This window comes from Aulonocara stuartgranti (genome assembly GCF_965226115.1).
Source record: "Aulonocara stuartgranti genome assembly, chromosome: 20".
In the NCBI taxonomy this organism is placed as follows: domain Eukaryota; kingdom Metazoa; phylum Chordata; class Actinopteri; order Cichliformes; family Cichlidae; genus Aulonocara; species Aulonocara stuartgranti.
In genome coordinates this window covers 25,544,057-25,564,828 of record NC_138956.1, presented here as the reverse complement: position 1 = coordinate 25,564,828, position 20,772 = coordinate 25,544,057, and the positions used below count along the sequence as shown (strand labels likewise).

The window sequence follows — 20,772 nt, the reverse complement described above, 5'->3', positions numbered from 1 at the left end:
GAGGTGAAACGTCTTCAAGTAACTTAAAGAAGTCCAGACGCTTTTCTTTGCAAGCTCCTTTGACTACGATGACCTGGATGACTGAGAACCTTCACAGACATACGCAATGGAGTGACAGGCCTTAGTACAGTAGTTGTAGAACATCAGTTATTAGGAAAAAAAATAGGTTACAGATGTAATTATCTGCATAATGATTTAATAGAAAAAGTATTATTAAACTTGCAATTTTAAGTGCACTTATGCAACACAGCCTGACCTCAGTTTCTACTGGAGTTGGGACAAAAATGATCTTATATGACTTAAGAAGGGTGGAGATGTGCACACAGAGCCATTGAAGGTGGAGTGTGAGCAAATAGAGGAAACAGGAGTGCAACTAAGAATAATAAATACTATTTTGCTGTGAAAATAACAAGACTGGTTATACTGTTGTGTTGACATTTACTTTATTAACACAAACAATTGCTTTAAAAATATGTAGAAGATGAATAATTTTTTACATATATAGAAAATTTACATTTATATTTACATCTGCTGCTATTAACCTCAGTCGTCAGTTTGGTTATCAGGTTCAAGCAAGCGCCTGCACTCATTAAAATCTTGACTTGCTCAAGTGCCCTTGAGAAAAACGCTGACCTTGACCTTTGATCATCAATATGGAAAGTATTATTTTGTTTCTTTGTTTTAATTTAAACCCACATGACCCTCCAATTATCTGATCATACATGTCTATAGTCTTGTAACCCATTTAAATGGTAAAGAGGGCTCCTCTCGTGCGGATAATGTTTATTTTGGCTGAGTACTAAATCACAAAATCATCCAGTTGGCGACTTTCACATATACATTTAGCTTGTATACATATATAAGCTGAATGCATATATATGTCAATACTGTAGCAATGTAATGCAAGAGTATCAAACAGTTGAATTAATTCTGAATAAAGAAATACGCTTGGATCCATTGATTGCCTTTACCGTGTGAGCAGAGGCTGCATTACGTAAGGCAGATGTGCGGTGAGAAAAGAGGAAACAGAAGTGCCCGTGTAGCGGAAGTGGTACTGCCCTGAACGATACGCTAAGTGAGACGGAGGACGGAGGCTGAATCGTCCACAGAGCGAGCGAGAAGAAGAAAAAACAGTAGGATTAAAAGTCACCGCAATCGTAAGTGCAATAACCTCGAATGTATGAATATCGCATGCTAACACTAGGTTTTCATTGGTAGCTCGTTGTTCGAAAGCCTGTTCTATCGTGTTCGTTCGAATCCCACTGAGAAGCGAAACATAACGGCTAGCTCGGTTGGTGAAAGGCTAAGCTAGCGTTAGCTGCTAGCTTGCTAGCGGACGGTGAGATTCCGTGACACTTTGTTCTGACAGGCTCGGCAGCCAGGGCGGGCCCTGCTACAGCTACTTAAAACGAAATCAAAGCGAAAGTAATACGGTGCAGTTCAGTATTCCCCTTCGTAATAACTACTTAAAATAACAAATATTAACTGCCATCACCCAAACCGCGTATTTTTACATAAAAATTCGCGGTTGCTTTCGCTGGCCTAGCCGTGACTGTTAGCGGCGATGTTAGCGAACTGTTAGCTACTACATTCGTTTTTTCCTACTTTGGTTATCGCGCATACGATAGTTTAGCGGCTATAAATATGAACGAAAAATATGAAGTCTTCTAATATGCACTGTCGTATTTGTTAAGCCAGTTTAGCCGCGATTTAGAAAATCTACTATCCTCGCTAGCCTTGCTAGCAACATTGTGGGAGGGCATTAAACATGACCCGGGAAGGCTTCCGCTGGTACAGCAAGTGTCGGTCGAAAGAACGTCAAGCGAGCCAAAAAGGCAGCAGAGCAAATAATTATACACGGTTTGACATATTTAGATATGCGAAGAGTTCTGATTCAACTCGTGAATATGAAATTGGGTTGGGACGGTAAGGGCGAAGCAGGGTTAGCTAATAACTTGGCTAGCGGCTAACCATAGCAAGAGATGAGTGTGGTTGACCCACTTGCCAAAGAGCCCAGTTCACAAAGCATACCCTGTGAATTGTCATTGAATTAAGTGTTTTCATCTGTTAAGACCAGGTGTGCCACGGCAAGGTGAAGCAAGTTCGTGTGAACTAAGATAACGCACACACCACACAGGTGTGAATGGCTAATGTGCCTGAAACATTCTTTCTTGTGTTTTGGTGAATTGCAACTGTAGCTGTTTCTAATATTGTCTTGTTTTCCCCAGTCTAGAAAATGGATAAGAGCGACCTGGTACAGAAGGCCAAGCTTGCTGAGCAGGCTGAGCGCTATGATGACATGGCTTCAGCCATGAAGGCAGTGACAGAGCAAGACTCTGAGCTGTCAAATGAGGAGCGCAACCTTCTCTCTGTTGCCTACAAGAATGTTGTAGGAGCGCGCCGCTCATCCTGGCGCGTTATCTCCAGCATTGAGCAGAAGACTGAGGGCAATGACAAAAAACAGGAGATGGCACGTGAATACCGGGAGAAGATAGAAGCTGAGCTGCAAGAAATCTGCAACGATGTGCTTGTAAGGATTTCTCATTATTCAGTCCCAATTTAGATTCTAGTGAAAGTGGTACGTGTTATTGTGAATCTGAACAAACCTTTACTGCTGTTTTCAGGAGCTACTGGACAAATTTCTCATTGCCAAAGCATCTAATCCTGAAAGCAAGGTGTTCTATCTGAAAATGAAAGGCGACTATTATAGATACCTGTCTGAGGTTGCGTCTGGGGATAATAAGAAGAGTAAGTGAAAACACAGTTTACATCATAACTTTGTTTTACTGCAGTGTCCTTTTGAAGAGTGGTGAAAGAAACTTTAAGTTAATCAATAATGTGTAATCTGAAATCCCTAAATGTGTTGATTTAAAAGAGCAGAATCATGATGCTTTTTATCTGATTTTTTTTTTTTTTTAAATTATTGTTCTGTCAACAGCTTTGTTTTCAGCAACAGCTGATTGCACTTTTTAGCAATAAAAAAACCCTCCAAATAAGAAACCTATGTAGTTGAACCTGACATACTTGAAGACAAGCTGAAAAGGCCAGAAAATTTTGTGGCCGGTCTACAGTAAATGCAGAGATGGCACCATGTGGAATAAGAAAATTTTGCCATATTAATGAATGTTACAATACAGTTTGAGATTATTCATAGTCTAATTTTTCTGCTTTTAAGTTGCTGAAAATTGGTTCATTATAGTTTTATTTATTTTTTTCCTTATGCTTTCACAGCTACAGTGGATAATTCCCAGAAGGCGTACCAGGAAGCTTTTGACATTAGCAAGAGTGAGATGCAGCCAACACACCCCATTAGGCTTGGCCTGGCCCTCAACTTCTCAGTCTTCTATTATGAAATCCTAAACAACCCGGACAAGGCCTGTACCCTGGCTAAAACAGTATGTACTCTGGCTTACATGCATAGCTTTAAAATGTCTTGGAGCTTTTTAACAAATGAATTGGGGGGGGGGGGGGGGGGGGATGGGGAGAAAAAAACCTAAAATATATATTTTTTGGTGCATATTTAATTTATTACTTATGGTGTAAATCACAACAAATGACTCTTTTTCAGGCATTTGATGAAGCCATTGCTGAACTTGACACTTTGAACGAGGATTCCTACAAAGACAGTACCCTGATAATGCAACTACTAAGGGACAACCTGACTGTGAGTTTTAAGTTACACTGTTTGGTTTCAGATTGATGCGGGCATATCTGTCACAAGGCACTCTAACATTTGTCCTCTGTGTTTCCAGCTGTGGACATCAGAAAACACGGCAGATGAGGGAGAGACCGAAGGAGGGGAAAACTAATGGAATTGCACTGTTAATCCACCTACACTCTTTATCTTAAACACAGACAGCTTATATACATCCCCCTCCACTCCATCAGCCCCTCCCACTTCTGTATGACAAGCAGCCTGAATTGCTTCCGACCAACTAGTTTACCCCTCTCAGTTCACTGTGAGGTGACAGGGTAATTTTTTCAGTTGTTAGCAGATTCAGTCACTCTGTGGAAAATGTGTTGATTAGCAAGTTCACATTGCTGTTTTTTTTTTTTGGTTTTGTTTTTTTTTTGGTTTTTTTTTTTTGGTTCTTTGTCAGCTTTGTGCAAGTCTGCGTGTGGCAAGCGTGAGTGGATGTGAGAGGTTGTGCGTATGGTCTGTGGTGGGGAGGGGGGGTATTGTGAAATCTAATTGTCCTTCCAAAGTCCTTGGTCCCCTGCTAGTTGTGCATTTTTCATCCCCCCACCCATTATTTTTTTTTTCTTTTTGTTACGTTTATTATTTGTGATTCCTTGTGATATTTACAGGTTTTATTGTATGGTAATTAAACTGGCAGTTGATTTCCACCAAACACTGTGATGGTAGGCATTCCATTTGCTTCACAAGCCCCCCTCCCAAAAAACGTTTTTTGTTCAAATTCTCAGACATACAATCCTGTATTCAACTAACTGCAATTCTGCTGTGGGCTCATACAGAAAGGAGGCAGGCTGTATTGTGACACTGACATTTTGGTGTAATGCTCCTTGATCATGTTCACAAAATTCAGTTTAAGCTCTGAGGGACCCCTTAAATTTGTCATGTTCAATTTAAGACATTCCACATTATTAGGCTTTTTGGAAAGGCAGTGCTTTTTTTTTCATTTTGAACTAGGTATGGGTTGTCATTGTAGTTTTACTCACTGTTCAGGTGCTGCTTGACCTCAGTACAATGGAAATTGTATGTGCGTAAATGTGGTTCCATGTATTTTGCAAGATTGACTATCATCTGTATGTAAAACCTACAGTAACCTTTTATTGATGTTAATTGAAAATGTCTTACCACACTGTATCAACCCTGCTTGCAAAATATTCCTCTTAAAGCGGTTGTTTTCTCCAAAAAATGTTTTTGTGCCTGGCTTTCTCTTGCAGCTTTTTTTTTTCTTTTTCTTTTTTCTCCCCCATTTAGACAGCAGCATCTGCTTGTTGATGAAATCTCACAGAGAAAGAGTTAAACCATTTATTAAAAGGAAATAGTTAAATATTTATTAGTCTTCGCCCAGGTTCATCAATCTGCTGTTTAAAGGTAGCTGATGTTAACGGATTATCTAAAATCAGGTCTCCTTAAAAGTGTTTAGAAGGCCATTTCATGACTTTTGAAAAGAAACTCAGTGTCACAATACCATGTTATCACCACTACATTCCACACTCTTGTAGTTGAAGACACCATTCCACATTATAGCTGACAGTCTGTTTACTCTGGCAGTGCTCCAATGAATTGATATAATTTGTTGGGGGAAAAAAAAATTCATGTCAGTTTATTATTATGCTTGATGAAAATGCAGTTAGTGAATGTGGAACGAAGCCTGTCTGTATATCAGGTATCTACTTGCTTTGTTTTTACTGACAAGTCTTAATGGCTAAAATTTGCTTCTGTAACAGTCTTATTACCCAGTGCACACACGTGGTTGTGAAAATTTAGATTAGCTATTAAAAAAAACGAGAAAAGCAGTGACGAAATGGAGATAAACAATGGTTGGTGTAATTCTAGCTTTGTGTTTATGTATCTTAAAACCATTCTAGTTTCACTCTACATGTAAGAAATAGGAACGTGTCAAAACCATCCAGTGAAATAAAGTTTCGTTTAAGATAACAGGCAAATTACGTCTTCATTTTTGTTCACCAGGTATATTTAAAAATTAAAACGTAAAACAAAAGCCTAAAAAAAACTCAGAAATTGAGCAAAAAGGTACGTGAGGGTTATAATTGCCCTCTTGTCTACAAGCAAAGGGCAAGCTAAATTAGATTAGCGCTTGATATGCTAATGAGAACTACTTTGCATCGCGGAGAGTGACGTGTATTTAATGTTTGTACCCCTCACAGCTTAATTGAAACTATTGCGCGGAGAGGAGGTGCAGGTGTTCAACGGCGCTAATTAAATCAAAACAAGCTCCCGCCCATGTGGAAAGTGTACCGACGAGCTGCTTAACGGGAAATCTCCAGTACGACGCAGTAGCTTGAAATGTAAGTTTATTTAGTCGAAGTCACACGGTTCCTCATCTTAGCTAACTTTGATGAATAGTTCAGAAACAAAGGACACAGGCGTCAGCTAATTTTACCGCTTAGCTTTGACTCATGTGCTACGTGTTAAAGTTTCATCACTTAAATGTTTACCATGTTAGGAATTTTTAGATTCCAAATTGTCCACATTCCACAGCTTTCTGTCTTGAAGTTGTCTTTGTATTAACTTTCGGATACACTTCAATATTTTTATGTTGGAGTACTTTATCCACTCAGACACGGAGTTAACAATTTACGTGCTTAATGCAAACCTAATTCAGTCAGGCCTGGAGCAGGGCCTGCAGATTCTTTCGTGTTTTGATTCACGTGTTGACATTTTGGAAGCTGTGTAGTTTGTGACACTGTTAAACTGCATCATGCAGATCTGTTTTTGTTATTCCTCCCACCCCTGTTTGAAATAAATGGTTTGAACACACGTAGATGACATTGAAAACACATTAAAATTAATTTCTTTGACACTAAATCTCATGGAAATTAGATAAAACACAGTTAAAGGTATTGATTTAATAACATAACACATTTAACATAATTTCTTCTACTTTTGAGTACTAAATAAAAACTTCTCAAACGTGATGTATTAACAAAGAAAACATTTCTGCCAATGCAGATCAGTACAATGAAGTGCATCTAATTTTAGCAGCACATTAGAAATGACTATAACAAGAAAAGAAACAAAACAAAAACAAGTCTAAATCACTCATAACTGTTTTTCTCCAAGCAGCTATTACCCAAAATGAACAGCAGTGGACCAGCATATCCTCTTGCTTCTCTGTATGTTGGAGACCTGCACCCTGATGTCACAGAGGCAATGCTTTACCAGAAGTTTTCTCCCGCTGGGCCAATCATGTCGATCCGTGTGTGCCGGGACATCATCACCCGCAGATCTCTGGGATATGCCTATGTAAACTTCCAGCAACCTGCTGATGGTACAGTACCAGTGTGGTTGATTTGTGACCTTTTGCTGCTCAGTGAATGCTATAAAATGTTAAGACTTGTTTCAGTCTAATGAGAGCAAACTTTTGAGGTGATTCTAAAGATCACTGTCTTCAGAGCTGAATTTAAAAGTAGGAAGGACACTACACCTTAAAAACGATCAGCAAATTCATGATAGTTGGGGTATTTGTGATGAGAGGTTAGTCTATAAAATGGCAGGAAAATCAAAGAAATGTCAAAAATTTCATAACTTTTCCTGAAAGAAGTCAGGAAAAATATCATGATTGAATAAACTAAATTAAGTAAACTAAATTATTAACCACATTTTAAACCTAAAGTACTGCAGAGTGGAATGAATTTACCACTTAAATTAGAGCATAAGCTTAATTCTCCATAGTGACACATGCAATGGAAACATAGTGAATATATGCTCCACTTTATTAGGTACATACTCCACTCCTTGTGGCAGGATGGATTTTAATGTTGTTTATTCCGAATTCTGACATTACAATCTGTCGTAGCGGAAGTCAAGGCTCATCAGAGCACGCAGTCTTCTGTTGTCCAGTGTTGGTGAGCCTGTGTGATTTGTAGCCTCAGTTTTCTGCTCTTAGTTGACAGGAGAGGCCCCTAGTTAACATGGTGTTTTCGCCCAGCTGTTGCTAACTGGATGGTTAGAGATGACTGTGTGGGGAAATTCCAGCAGATCACCAGTTACTTAAATCACATTTGTTTCACATTCTGATGCTCAGTTTGAACTTCGGCAGGACATCTTGCCCAAGTCTACATGCCTCCCTGCACTGAGTTTCTGCCATGTGATTGGCTAATTGAATGTTTACCTCAAGGAGCAGTTGAACAGGTGTACCTAACAAGACAGGGGACTGTATACAATATATATTATTATACATTTTTGTAAGTAATTTCTTTTCATTTTTCTGCTTTGTTTTAGCGGAGTGTGCCCTGGATACGATGAACTACGATGTCATCAAAGGTCGGCCAATCAGAATAATGTGGTCTCAACGCGACCCAGGACTCAGGAAATCTGGTGTGGGTAACATCTTTATCAAGAACATGGATGAGTCTATTGACAACAAAGCACTGTATGACACCTTCTCAGCCTTTGGAAATATTTTGTCCTGTAAGGTAAGTGACCTGGGCCGTCTCTCAGAGCTGAAGCAGCTGAAGTTGATGGTTACTGTGACTGACTAGAGTCTTCCTCCAAACACTGAGAGGGTAGAAATGGTAGATTTCAGAATCATGGACTTGTGTAATTTCAAAGTGCAGCACATATCACTTAAGTTATTAAAACCCATTTCCAAATTTTACTCCTCACATTCAGTTTGGTTAAAAGCAATTGTTTACATTGTGTTTGTAACATAGTACAGATGAATTTAGCGGGCACTTTTCAAAAGCTTTGTAATTTGCACCGATTATAATGTTTGTCTTGTAGGTTGTTTGTGATGAAAAAGGATCCAAAGGCTATGGATTTGTTCATTTTGAGACTCAAGAAGCTGCAAACCGGGCCATTGAAACAATGAATGGGATGCTACTGAATGATAGGAAAGTGTGAGTGAACTAAATACTCAATTGTTTACCACTGTTGTTTCCAGTCAGTGGTTAAATGTAGCCTACAAAAATAAGCTCAGGCAAAGATTAGAGCAGAATATGTACAAGGATCAGCCACAACATTAAACCACTGATACATCAAATTGTCTGCGGTTATGTGCTCCCTTTTTTATTTTCCTTTTTTTTTTCTTCATTTTGAGCTCATTTCAGTTTAAGGCTGAAATGAGCTGTTTTACATTATACATGATATAATGTGATCTGACATTTACACGCGCCAATGGATTTAATCAGAACTGTGTGACATCTGTAAAAACAATGACTAATTCACACATTTACAATCCTCTGTGGCTATCCTTTGTGGCTTTTCCGTGACTTTCGGTTCAGCAAAAAAGATTAACATGTACAAAACCAGTGCCTGATGGCCAAACGGCTCTCTGGAGACGAGTTTTACAATTCCAGAGTACATTGAATTTCCTTCATAAAACAGGCCCCAGTAGTTGCTGTAATTATGTGTTGCTCCTAACGTTTTTAAATGTGGGTGTTCACATTACTTGGTGGGGAAAAAGCAAGTCATTTTCAGTAGACGAAGCGATGTGACATTTCACATTGACACCAGACACTTGTTTCTGTGTGCTATGCTACAGATCAAACTTTAACTGTCATCAACTCTTTGTGTTTTTGTGTAGCCTGCAATGGTTGGTGAATTTATTTATTTATTTATTTATTTATTTATTTATTTGTTTGTTTGTTTGTTTATATTTGGAGGAGGTGTTCTTACCTTTAAACCACTACTGCAATATATAAAAACATTTTTCAGATGATTTAAGCCTGTTTATTTGGATCGAGGTCTTTTTATATGGAGCATTCCTATTCATTCTGATCTAAGGCTCCATGTAAACTGCCAAAAACCTGAAGTGGCACTCAGTGGCCCGGAGGACACACCAGCGTTCCTCAAACTTCCTATGTCTCAGTTCAATTGAGCACTCACAATCTGTGGCAAACATGGCTCCTTCCATGGAAGACACACTCAGGGATAGGTCTCATGATTATGTCCCAATGGGCCAGTTGTTTTGGCAGCATAAAGGTGACATGCACAATATTAATCAGATGGTTTTAATGTTGTGGGTGATTTTTAAATATATTTTAACTATTTAAATTGTTAAATACTACTGAAGACTCCACATGTTTTGCAGATGATTTTTCCATGTGTTGTTGTTTTGTTTTTGTTTGCTCAGTCAAAAGGCGGGTAAACGGTTGGGATATGGCATTGTCAGCTCAAAGGCCCGTTTCCTGGGAGAAAAGTGTCAGTTGTATCTTCTTAGGTCAGTGAATAGGTAGGATATCTGTCTAGGTTTGTCTTTATCTGTATTATAAAATTATTTTAGGGCTAAGCAGGTAACAGTATTCATCACAAACGAACAAAGCTGTTTGTTTGCGATGTTCTTGATCTGTCCTAATCATTTGTCTTGTAGCCAAAGATAATTTAACACACTGTAATTAATTTCCTTTTATTTGTTCCTCGAAATGCTGTCTCTCTGGTTAACATTTTAAATGACATCTACAGATTTGTTGGCCACTTTAAGTCACGCAAGGAAAGAGAGGTGGAGTTTGGCAGTAAGGCTATGAAGTTCACCAATGTCTACATCAAGAATTTTGGTGAAGACTTCACTGATGAGAAACTAAAGGAAGTTTTCTCTGCATTTGGTAAGATAAAAATATTGTGAGCTTTTATTTTATTTTTTGTTCCTTTAGTTTATTTTTGATCACTTTGCATCTCGTGGTCTGGTTTTGGTCTCAGGGAGAACTCTCAGTGTACGGGTCATGAAGGATGAGAAGGGTCGTTCAAGAGGATTTGGATTTGTAAACTATGCTCATCATGAAGATGCCCAGAAGGTAGTGTAGACCAAGTTTCTGTGTGCACACAGATCTTACTTCTCCCAACAAAAGATCACATGGATCATAATGCAGTCACTGTACACCTTGAATGAATCCTGTTCAGGAGTGTTTGAGTTAAGTAGGTAGAAAAGGATGGCCTTTTTTTGAATTGGAAAATATAATGTTGGTAAAAAAAAGAAAAGTGTAACCTTAAATTCTTTGAGTATCATAGTTTTTGAATTTCTCTTGAAAAGGTACATTGCTTCTGAAATGTATTCACAGCATTTCACTTGATCCACATTTTTGTCATTTTATAGCCTTATTCCCTGTTTTGCAAAAAGTTTAGTTCTTTCAAATTTATTAAAAACAAGAAAAAAATATAAAAAGTACATAAATATTAAAAGCCTTTGCTCATTACTTTGTTGAAGCACCTTAGGTAGAAATTGCAGCCTCAGGTTTTTCTGAGTATGCTGCAGTCTTGGCACACCTATTTTTGGACAATAAGAACTTTTCAGTGGACGACTGTGGTAACCGGAAGGTTGCCGGTTCGATCCCCCAGCTCTGTCTGTCCTGGTCGTTGTGTCCTTGGGCAAGACACTTTACCCTACCGCCTACTGGTGTTGGCCAGAGGGGCCGATGGCGCGATATGGCAGCCTCGCTTCTGTCAGTCTGCCCCAGGGCAGCTGTGACTACAACTGTGGTTTGCCTGCACCAGTGTGTGAATGTGAGCGTGAATGAATAGTGTAATTGTAAAGCGCTTTGGGTGCCTAGAAAAGCGCTATATAAATGCAATCCATTTTGGGGTAGTTTCTCCCATTTTTCTTTGCAGAACCATTCAAGCTCCATCATGTTCAATGGAGAGCATCAGTGCACAGTCATTTTCAGAACTCTTCAGAGATGTCAAGTCAAGGACAGTCGCTAAGTAATACTGAAGCCACAGTTACGTTGACTGTAGGCTTAGGGTTGTGGTGCTATTAGAGGATGAACCTTTACCCCAGTCCAAGGTCCAGAGTGCTGTGAAGCAGGTGGTCATCAGAGATCTGGCATCTAGTCTTCTTGTTCCTGTTGTTGAAAACCATCCCCATAGCAGGTGAAGGGCGGTACTTGGTTTTCTCCAGACATGATGCTCGGCATTCAGGCCTGTCTTGGAGGTCTACAGAAAATTCCTTGGACTTCACGGCTTGGCTTGTGGTCTGACACGTGCCTTTCCAAATCATGTCCAGTCAACTGAATTTACTAGGGGTGGACTTAAGTCAAGGTGTAGAAAGATCTGACGGGCGATCATGCCAGGAATTTCACGAAATTTCATGAAAAATGAATCAGTTTTGAAATAGCAAAATATTGAACAAGTGAAGCACTTTGAATACTTTCCAGTTGCGCTTATACTGTACGTAACACTGTATGTTTATGATCCCTATGCTATTTATTTTTTCCCAGGCTGTTAATGAAATGAATGGAAAGGAGATCAATGGGAAAATCCTCTATGTAGGGCGGGCTCAGAAGCGTCTTGAGCGCCAGGGAGAGCTCAAACGCAAGTTTGACCAAATAAAACAGGACCGCATCCAGCGCTATCAGGTGCTGCTGTTGTGCATGAAACTATAATATGAATACTACTTAATGGTTCTTACTGTTGATCATTTTGAATTAATTATTAGGTGATTATAGTGCAATGTTTTTTGAATATTTTAAAGTCTTAGTGGTGCTTGTAATCCATTCATTCATTTTTCTCTTGCTTACCTGGGTCTGGGTCATCAGGAGTCAGCTGTGGGGCAGACTCGGTCTCCTCCTTGCATTCCTAAATAGTACATTATCTGATATTAATTTACAGTCTTGATGTTGTCATAGTAAAGTCAAACATTTTCTTGAAAATCATTCCAAATGAAAGTGGAAAAGTTGTCATTTATCCAAACAGTATATGTGGGTGTTCAGCATGAGGCTCAAGTTATGTTGTTTTTTCCACCATTGTTTTTCAGTATTGAGTATTGGGTGTTTTATTATTTTGCTGACATTGCCAAATGGTTAGAATCAGAAATGCTCTTTTGTTAGATTGATTTATGTGTGTCATGAACCGGATAGGAGGCAGACCTGTCCATTGGGCCATCCCAACTAGAAAACACAGGCATTGTTTTATAAATAATCAAGTTTGTAATAGCAACAAAATGGAATCTAAAGCAATCTAACCATTTTGGTAGTGCTTTCTCTTAAAGTCAGATGGGAATGTTTAATCTAGATATGAAGGAGTGCTTAACTACATAACTGAATAACTGCAAGCATGATGAAATAGCTTAGCAGCATTTAGCCCACAAAGAAAGAATTTCAGAGCTGATTGGATTTCATGGGTGAGAAGGAAATTCCTTTGAAATGTTTTTAGCCAGATAGGCTTTAACTTGTGACGTTGATCCATTGAGTGTATGGGCATTTTACTGTTGATGGAAAGGCTGAACAAAACATTACTCAAAACTAAAATGGTATTTTGATCATCTTTTAGGTTTGTGTTTTTACATTGTTGAGCTTGAGAAGACAGGAACGTAACTCTTTGTAATTCCAGGGGGTGAATCTGTATGTGAAGAACTTGGACGACAGCATCGACGATGAGAGACTTCGGAAGGAGTTTGCTCCTTATGGCACCATCACCAGTGCAAAGGTGAGGTGACAGGATAATGTCCCACTAAAGTAATGAAGTTCTTTGTACACAAATCCATGAATGCCCAAACCTTTTTTCCTTCTGGAAGGTTCCTGTTAAAATCTAATAGCTTTTATGGCGAGGGAATGATTTTTGAACTGGGTGGTGTGTTCACAGTAGCTGCGATGCTCTTCTGTGTTAGCAACACAGGTGGGCGTGTTACTGTAATCAGATTACTTTTTCAGGTAACGAGTAAAGTAAGGGATTACTATTGCAAAAAAGGTAATTAGATTACTGGTACTTTCCCATAAGCACGCTGCGTTACTAAAACTGATTTTTTTGTGAGAGTGTCTCATGACAATGACGTAAGCGAGTGCGACATTCATGGCAACAGCTGTGTGCAGATCAACAATGGATCATATATGGAGTGCGGGAGAGAGTATGAGCGTGCAGCGTTTAAAGCGCGGAAGTACTGACCTTACTTTGAGTTTGATTCCGTAAAAAGTGACAAAAACATTAGTGTTCGCTGTTCACTGCGTGGGAAGAAAACTTCTTTTTACAGCGAAAAAACCGTTAACTTCCAAACAAGCACAGAGTGTGCTACCAGTGAATGGGAAATTCACACAGAAACTCGCGGATTCTTCCACTGGCCACCGCGGCACAACTGCACCAGGGCAAACATCCGCCTGCTATACAGGTGAAAATAGAGCAGCAGGATTGATTTTATTTATTTTCTGCTGTGTTTCACTTGCATTTATTTGAAATAGTGAGTGTAAACACAAAAAATATTTTATTTTATGTGCTGGAATGTGCAGAAAATAGGTTTAAATCTTAAACAAATTTCTTCCAGTCAGAGAATGTGGCATATAATTTAATGTTTGCTTGATGCATAAAGTTAAAAGATTAAAACTAATAAAACAAGTTTTAAAAAGACTTTTCCATTTGATTACATTTTATGATGGATTTTGCAGAAAAAGTAGAATTGGGCTGAAAGATCTATCGCTTTATTGCCTATTCAGGTTGTAAATCGTGTTTTTAAAAAGTAACTAAGTAATTTTGAAAATAAGTAATCAGTAAAGTAACAGGATTACTTTTTTGGGGAAGTAATTAGTTACTAATTACTTTTTTCAAGTAACTTGACCAACACTGGTTAGCAGTAAGAAAATTTTGTGCCAAAATAATGTTTGTAAAATTATTATTTTCCACAAAGGTGCTTTACAACATTTCAATAATGGATTTATGCAGATTGCTGACATGAATTCATTTCTGATCATCTCGTGAAAGCACTGTGGCTCAGGAGGTAAAGCGGGTTATTCATTAACTTGAGAATTGGTGGTTCGATCCCTAAGTTTTTATAGTGATATCAAGTTGTTGACATGTAGATATTCCTAAAGACATATGTGAAAAGGGTGTTCCTGAATGTGAACTGTAAATTGTCTTGTTGAGGAGGGGGGGTTGTTGTCCCCTCCCCATACAGGATGTATTGAGTGCCATTAAAGATTCTTTATATAATGTCTCTGGTTTTACCTTTTGTTTTCTTTTGTGCTTTAGTGTTAGGAACCTTAAAGATTTCTGACTGTGAACGTTTTGTTTCCTGTAGGTGATGACAGATGGCTCCCAAAGCAAAGGCTTTGGTTTTGTCTGTTTCTCTTCCCCTGAGGAGGCAACAAAAGCAGTGACTGAAATGAATGGGAGAATTGTTGCAACCAAGCCACTGTATGTGGCTCTGGCTCAGCGGAGAGAGGAGCGTAAAGCAATTCTAACAAATAAGTACATGCAAAGACTTGCTACCTTGAGAACCATGGCCAGCCCGCTAATCGACTCATACCATCAGTCTGGATATTATGTCACATTACCACAGGTAGGGCTCTTTAAACGGTGACATTGGGAACAAAATAGGCCATTTTATTAATGCAGCAAAATGTGTCATCAAAATGTTAGGGGAAAAAAAAGAACTGATAAAGTCTGGGCTTTATCGGTTGTTTAAGTCTGGGCAAATTTGCATCAGCTCCCAACGTTCTGACATTTTGAAGTTGCACCAGTGCTAATATTTGCATTATATCTGCAGCCTCCCACGCGCTCCTTTTACAACCACACTGCTGTCAGCAATGTGAGACCAGTCCCTCGCTGGACAGGACAGCCACCAAGACCACAGGGTGAGGGAATATCTGTTACACTTGTGTAGCGGTTTAAAAAAAAAAAAAAAAAAAAATATATATATATATATATACACACACACACACACACACACAAATGTATTGATCTGTAAAAGTTGTAGCGAAGAGTAATTCCTCTAGGATTAATTTTTCAGCTTGACAATGATCCCAGAACACACTGGCAGTGCAGTAAAAGCATACCTGGATAGAAAAACACATGGTGGAACAATACCAGTCAGATTGGCATCCGCAGAGCCCGGACCTCAACATTATTGAAGCAGTGTGGGATCATCTTGACAGGAAACAGAACAAAGACCAAAAGGCAGCTAATGGTGACTCAAGAGTTTTGCACAGTACTGTATGATATAATTGTTCTCTACATGCTTAGGCCCCTACACCACTCAGCTGGTTTCTGGCTCTGTCCCCCGACGTGGATCGAGCCCCATCGCTACAGTCAGACAGGCTTCCACCCAGGCGCCACGCATCGTAACCTCAACACAAAAGACAAGTGAGCTCCTGATCTATGGCAGCAGACAAGCAGTCTCCTTTTGAAATGTCCCATTCACGTGGATGGTGCTGACTGTGTCTTTAGATGACATTGGAACCCAGACTGTAGGAGGGCGCACTGACATTGCCAATGTGGCCAGAAGCAGCCAGTACAAGTATGCGTTAGCAGTGAGGAACCCTCAGCAGGTTGTTACTGTGCCTGCACCCATGCCTAGACTACAGGTAGTGTTTGCACTGTGATCATTTCTATTTTTAATACTTAGCGAAGATCAAGAAAAATGTGTGAAACCCAGACAGTAAGTTGGAGCACTGAGGGTGCACAATGACTTGCAGTGTAGTTAGTTACTTAGGTTGAGGTTAAATGACAACCTTATTTTAGATTGTTGCTGAATATAGGCTTAGCTTCACTTAACAAATGGGCATTAATAGTCATTGGAAAATGTAAAACGCAGCTAAGGAAAACAACCCTTCTTCTACTTCATTTTGACATGAATTAACCAGTGATATACAAGCTGAAAATGAGAGAAATCTGTGGGATTGTTTTGTTCTGTGAGTGGGTGTGGGTATCTGCGTGGGTGGTGTTTACAGCTATAATATGTTTAAGACAAAAAAATTTAGGCGATTAGCATCTGGATATCTTCAGGTTGTTGCTGCGCCGGTGATGGAGCCACCAGTACACATTCAAGGCCCAGAGCTGCTTACCGCCTCAGTGCTGGCTGCAGCCCCACCAATGGATCAGAAACAGCTCCTTGGTCTGTCATCAGTCAGTTCTGCCTGTTTTGTTTTTTTTCCTGCTATGCAGATTGAAACAGCTTGTGTATATTTGTCTTCATTCCATTGTCTCTGCTGTGACACACAGGGGAGCGACTGTACCCACTGATTCACACTCTGCATCCAAACCTGGCTGGTAAAATCACTGGGATGTTGCTGGAGATCGACAACTCTGAGCTGCTGCATATGCTGGAGTCGCCCGAGTCCCTGCACGCTAAGGTACATTAATGTTCATGTTTTTCTGTGAGCTGGTCTGCACTCTAGACTGTATATAAAGATGGATGATAAGCCACAACTTCCTTCCCCTGTACAACAGTGAAACCAAAATAGCTCGAAAATAGGTGGTGCTGGTTTGTTCTAGTGACAGCATTTGCACATTGGTGGCGGCAGGATGTCGGAGTCATATCTGTAAACCTTCGGTTTAACGTCTAAACCTCAAGTGGGAGAAGCATTTCTTCCTTTTCTTCTTTTTGACACCCCATGCTGAAATTTTTTTTTAAATACTTTTGAATTCTGTTTGCCCATCGCTGTCATTATTCCCTTTGAAGTAGTTTGAGCAAAAGGGAAGTCAAGGTCCACCTGTTTACCTCCACATCTTCATCCTTCCTCATGTTATAGGAAAAAGATTTATTTTAGTTAATGTGCCACACGTGGTCCAGTTTGATCTCAGAATATTCTCTGGCCACTTTATTAGGTACAATTTAGTTGTTAAACAAATATCTAATCAGTCGATTGCAGTCAGTCAGCCTGATGCATATAGGTATCAGAATTTGGTATCAACAATTTGACCATTGTGCCTTATATCAGCAGTTCAGGCTCCTGGTGCTGGTGTAATGGTGTGTGGGACATATCCTTGACAAACCAACTGAGTATTGGTTAAAAAAATGCCTACCTAAGTGACCATAGTGTACATATCTTCTGATGGCTGGTTCCAGCAGATTAATGTGTCATGTCACAAAGCTCAGATTATCTCATATTGGTTTCTTGAACCTGTCAATGAGGCTACTGCTGTCCAGCAATTATTTTACTAGGGGTGGGGGGGGATGACCCAATCTGGTCTTTAAGTGATGACATGATGAATCCTGCTTCCGGACCCAAACTACCCTGCATTTAACATGTTTTAATGCTTTGTATCTTGTTCTATTTAATCTCAAAACCCCCCAAAAACAGTAAGTGATCACTGTCTGTCTCTCTGTTTTTAATACCGCTATTCATTTTAAAGCTCAGTTTTTAAAAGCTTACAATGTAACTACAGCTCAGCCCATGCAGCAGTATATTAATGACTAACGTCGTATTGTGGATGGATTATCTCAGTTGTTCTCCTGGCTGAAGTTTGGTCCATTTACAGCATCCTGCCATGTGATTGCATTTGTCCCGAACCATCGGGAACCCTCACGTTAACTTTTACAGAGTAGAAAAAAGTTAGCGTTCATCCTCCAGCTTCAGTGTTTATAATATGCTAACATAGCTGTGTCGCTAGCGATCATGTAGCACATCATTATATACCAGCTAGCCAATTTTCAGTAACCCTACAAACGTCACTGCTGTTTACTTTCCTGTCTTCATTTATGTCGGAAATGATAGCAGAGCTGTACGTTTTAATTAGTCTCAGAAGTCTCTCAGTCAGAACATGGTATATTATATTCAGACGGAAACTAGCAAGCTAACTCCCTGCTAACTTCTAACTCTGTTAAATTTAATAAATTCTGTTTTCATGGATGCCTGGATGTTAAACGTAATTGTTACATCTGGTAGAGCAGCAACACTGATCATTTTATTACATACGAAAGAATTTAGACAGTTTTTTAACTCTTAGTGATGCCACAGTGATCATTTGACTTTGGGACCTGCAGCGGAGTTTGGGCCCAGACACGACTCATGACGTCATACTTAAAGACTGGATAGCTTTCTCAGTCATCTGGAATGTCACTACATTCCCAGTTGGGTAAATTAGATAGGTCTGAGTCTGATTTGTAATTTTCTCCACTTTTTGGATTTTTATGTATTTATTGGAGAGAAGGTCGGTGCTTGGTAAGCCTTAGTTACGGTAAATTGATTTTTATCGCATAAAGAAGACTGCCAAGCAAGATATTTTTGCATTTCCAGTCTTTGTCCTAGTATAACACTTCTCTGGCTGTTGCCTGCCATTTATGAAAGAGGTCTGTTGTTTCAGTTTGTTTTTTTGTTTTTTTTCTCCCCTTTTTTTAAAAATCTTTCCACTGTTTGGGTCAGGTGGATGAGGCGATTGCAGTCTTGCAGGCTCACCAGGCGAAGGAACATTCTCCTAAGCAGTGAAGAGTCCTTAAAGGTCAGCAACGACGTCTTTTGTTTCTCTGCACCATTATATTTATAATAGGGCTGCCACAAACGATTATTTTGATAGTCGAATAGTCACCGATTATTTTTACGATTAGCCGACTAATCAGATCATGCATCCATTGGATGTAAAACGTACAGCTTATTGCACCAGCATGCATCTGCTCTTATATAACTATCATTAGCTTACAGCCTTAAGTGTTTAAGGTATGTGCTAACTAAAAATAAAGACAAGATGAAAGTTTATTAAATTTTAATGAAATTTGCAGATTGTTTCGGTGAAGTTTAATAATCTCAGCCGTCTGCTCCTTGCTATCTAAAATATAACAGGACACTGGAGTATATTCTTGAGCATCTCACACTTCTGATAATCAGTTGTCTGCTTGAGGTTTATTCAGCTGTGTAAAAACTAACTTTAATCTCAGCCAAACCGATTTACTCAGGAACAAATAAAATACTGAAAAAATCCAAACAATAACATTTTTAAGTTATCCAAGTGACTTGTATATCATTGTTAACCTGAGTAGCGAAAGACGGCGGTGGGTTTGAAAACGATTTGCTGGGAGACCGGTGTTCTCACCGGCTCTAGTGAGCCTTGAACCCCGGCTAGCTATCGAACTGGTGGGTAACAGACGTCTCCAAAAACGTCGGAGCGCTTTTGAAAATATGTGGTGTCTTGATAAACTGAGCAGATATTTGAAGTTTACACAGCTACATTCTCGCCTGAAAATATGTTAAACGTTTATTTTGTGACCCAGAAAGAATAATAAGAGTAATATTAAAACTAACTAGCTTCTGCCATTGTTGGAAACTGAGCAGGGCCACGCTATGAATTCTGGGATAGGTTGGGTCACGAAGTATATACCCGACCCATCCTTCAAATCTGGGGAAATGAATGGCGCTTTTGTCGGAGTCTTCAAATTTGGACAGTCTTCATCGTGTCGCTGTAACGTAATCGGCTTACAAATGTGGGTGCAGAAGGATGCAGTTCCTGAATTTGGACACAGCTACTATACCAGACACTGCTTCTTCACCGGACACTGCTTCTTCTTCTGGGTTTAACGGCAGCTGGCATCTTCTGTTTCAGTCCGTTATTACACTCTTAAATCCTACTACTTCTGCATCTTTTGGGATCTTACAAAGCTTTAAACGACACGTCGACTATTAAATTAGTCGTCGATGATTTTGATAGTCGACGTAATCGTGACTAGTTGACTAATCATGGCAGCCGTAATTTACAACATACAGCGTTCAGGTTTACACTAGCAAGTATTTCTCTTCAGTGACAGTATAAATCTATCAGTTGATGCTGCTTTTCAGAAATGAACCTGCCATAAATTGTAGGTGTTGTTTGATGATACAAACCTATGCTAAATTCCTTGATCCCAAGTGATACGAACGCCTTCTTCAGTTTACGGAATTTCTCAAGTAAAGTTTGTGAAAGAAATGTCAGAGGCTGGCTGTGTTTTAGTGAGAATGAACTGGAGGATAAATTGTCTTGCTCACATTTTTTTTTTTTTTTTTTTTTTTTTTTCCCCAGATATCAACAATTCTCTGGAGGAGGGGAAATTATAAAATGAGCACACTTTGGGGGGAAAAGGGAAAGAAAAAGTTCTATGAAGATTAAACCAATGATGTAAAGAGACAGAAGATGAAGCTGTTTTGTTGTTGCAATACTTTTGTTAGATGATAAAGTTTCCAATATATGCATTAAATCTGTGTTGTGTCATTTGTCCTTTTAAAAAAGAGTGTATTATTATTATTATTATTACAATGGGATTTAAGTGTACTGAGCACCTTTGCCCTGCCTTTAACACAGTCCTGCACACTCCACAAGCGGCCTGCTCTGTAGAAGTAGCAGAGCAGCTTACAAGATAACATTTCTTAAGAATTAAGCTGCATCCACAGAAGAAGTGACGACCAGAGAACCCAGGAAGTCAATAACATTCCGCGACTTGATGGACTTATGGA

General features: G+C 39.3%; 2 protein-coding genes across 10 annotated transcripts; both read left to right on the top strand.

Moving 5' to 3' along the window:
- The first annotated feature begins 1,032 nt into the window (after positions 1-1,032).
- On the top strand, positions 1,033-5,629 carry LOC309696859 (14-3-3 protein beta/alpha-like). 4 transcript variants are annotated; one of them, XM_082518327.1, is made up of 7 exons: positions 1,033-1,157; positions 2,073-2,137; positions 2,229-2,530; positions 2,625-2,748; positions 3,232-3,395; positions 3,569-3,664; positions 3,753-5,629. In XM_082518327.1, the coding sequence occupies exons 3-7, from the start codon at positions 2,237-2,239 to the stop codon at positions 3,807-3,809; spliced, it is 735 nt and encodes a 244-aa protein (XP_082374453.1). In that variant the 5' UTR covers positions 1,033-1,157; positions 2,073-2,137; positions 2,229-2,236; the 3' UTR covers positions 3,810-5,629. The 4 variants fall into 4 exon arrangements, with proteins under 4 accessions (XP_082374453.1, XP_082374452.1, XP_082374454.1 ...); XM_082518328.1 differs by having other exon boundaries at positions 1,040-1,157; positions 2,078-2,137; XM_082518326.1 differs by lacking the exon at positions 2,073-2,137.
- A 136-nt stretch (positions 5,630-5,765) lies between these two features.
- On the top strand, positions 5,766-20,523 carry pabpc1l (poly(A) binding protein, cytoplasmic 1-like). Of its 6 annotated transcripts, none has more exons than XM_082518321.1 (17): positions 5,766-6,000; positions 6,779-6,983; positions 7,937-8,034; positions 8,438-8,553; positions 9,789-9,887; positions 10,118-10,257; positions 10,352-10,446; positions 11,866-12,003; positions 12,977-13,072; positions 14,652-14,912; positions 15,120-15,207; positions 15,596-15,715; positions 15,800-15,936; positions 16,358-16,466; positions 16,574-16,704; positions 18,718-18,793; positions 20,342-20,523. In XM_082518321.1, the coding sequence occupies exons 2-16, from the start codon at positions 6,791-6,793 to the stop codon at positions 18,778-18,780; spliced, it is 1,884 nt and encodes a 627-aa protein (XP_082374447.1). In that variant the 5' UTR covers positions 5,766-6,000; positions 6,779-6,790; the 3' UTR covers positions 18,781-18,793; positions 20,342-20,523. The 6 variants fall into 6 exon arrangements, with proteins under 6 accessions (XP_082374447.1, XP_082374449.1, XP_082374445.1 ...); XM_082518319.1 differs by having other exon boundaries at positions 5,772-6,000; positions 6,776-6,983; positions 7,937-8,130; XM_082518318.1 differs by having other exon boundaries at positions 5,781-6,000; positions 7,937-8,130; positions 20,342-20,522.
- The last annotated feature ends 249 nt before the right edge of the window (positions 20,524-20,772 follow it).

Bases quoted from the DNA above. Each gene is read 5' to 3' on its own strand.
- LOC309696859 (XM_082518326.1), top strand. From the start codon at position 2,237: ATGGATAAGAGCGACCTGGTACAGAAGGCCAAGCTTGCTGAGCAGGCT. The intron at 2,531-2,624 runs GTAAGGATTTCT...TGCTGTTTTCAG, and splicing joins AAATCTGCAACGATGTGCTT to GAGCTACTGGACAAATTTCT. The intron at 3,396-3,568 runs GTATGTACTCTG...ACTCTTTTTCAG, and splicing joins CCTGTACCCTGGCTAAAACA to GCATTTGATGAAGCCATTGC.
- pabpc1l (XM_082518319.1), top strand. From the start codon at position 6,791: ATGAACAGCAGTGGACCAGCATATCCTCTTGCTTCTCTGTATGTTGGA. The intron at 12,004-12,976 runs GTGCTGCTGTTG...TTGTAATTCCAG, and splicing joins ACCGCATCCAGCGCTATCAG to GGGGTGAATCTGTATGTGAA. The intron at 15,208-15,595 runs GTGAGGGAATAT...CTACATGCTTAG, and splicing joins ACAGCCACCAAGACCACAGG to GCCCCTACACCACTCAGCTG.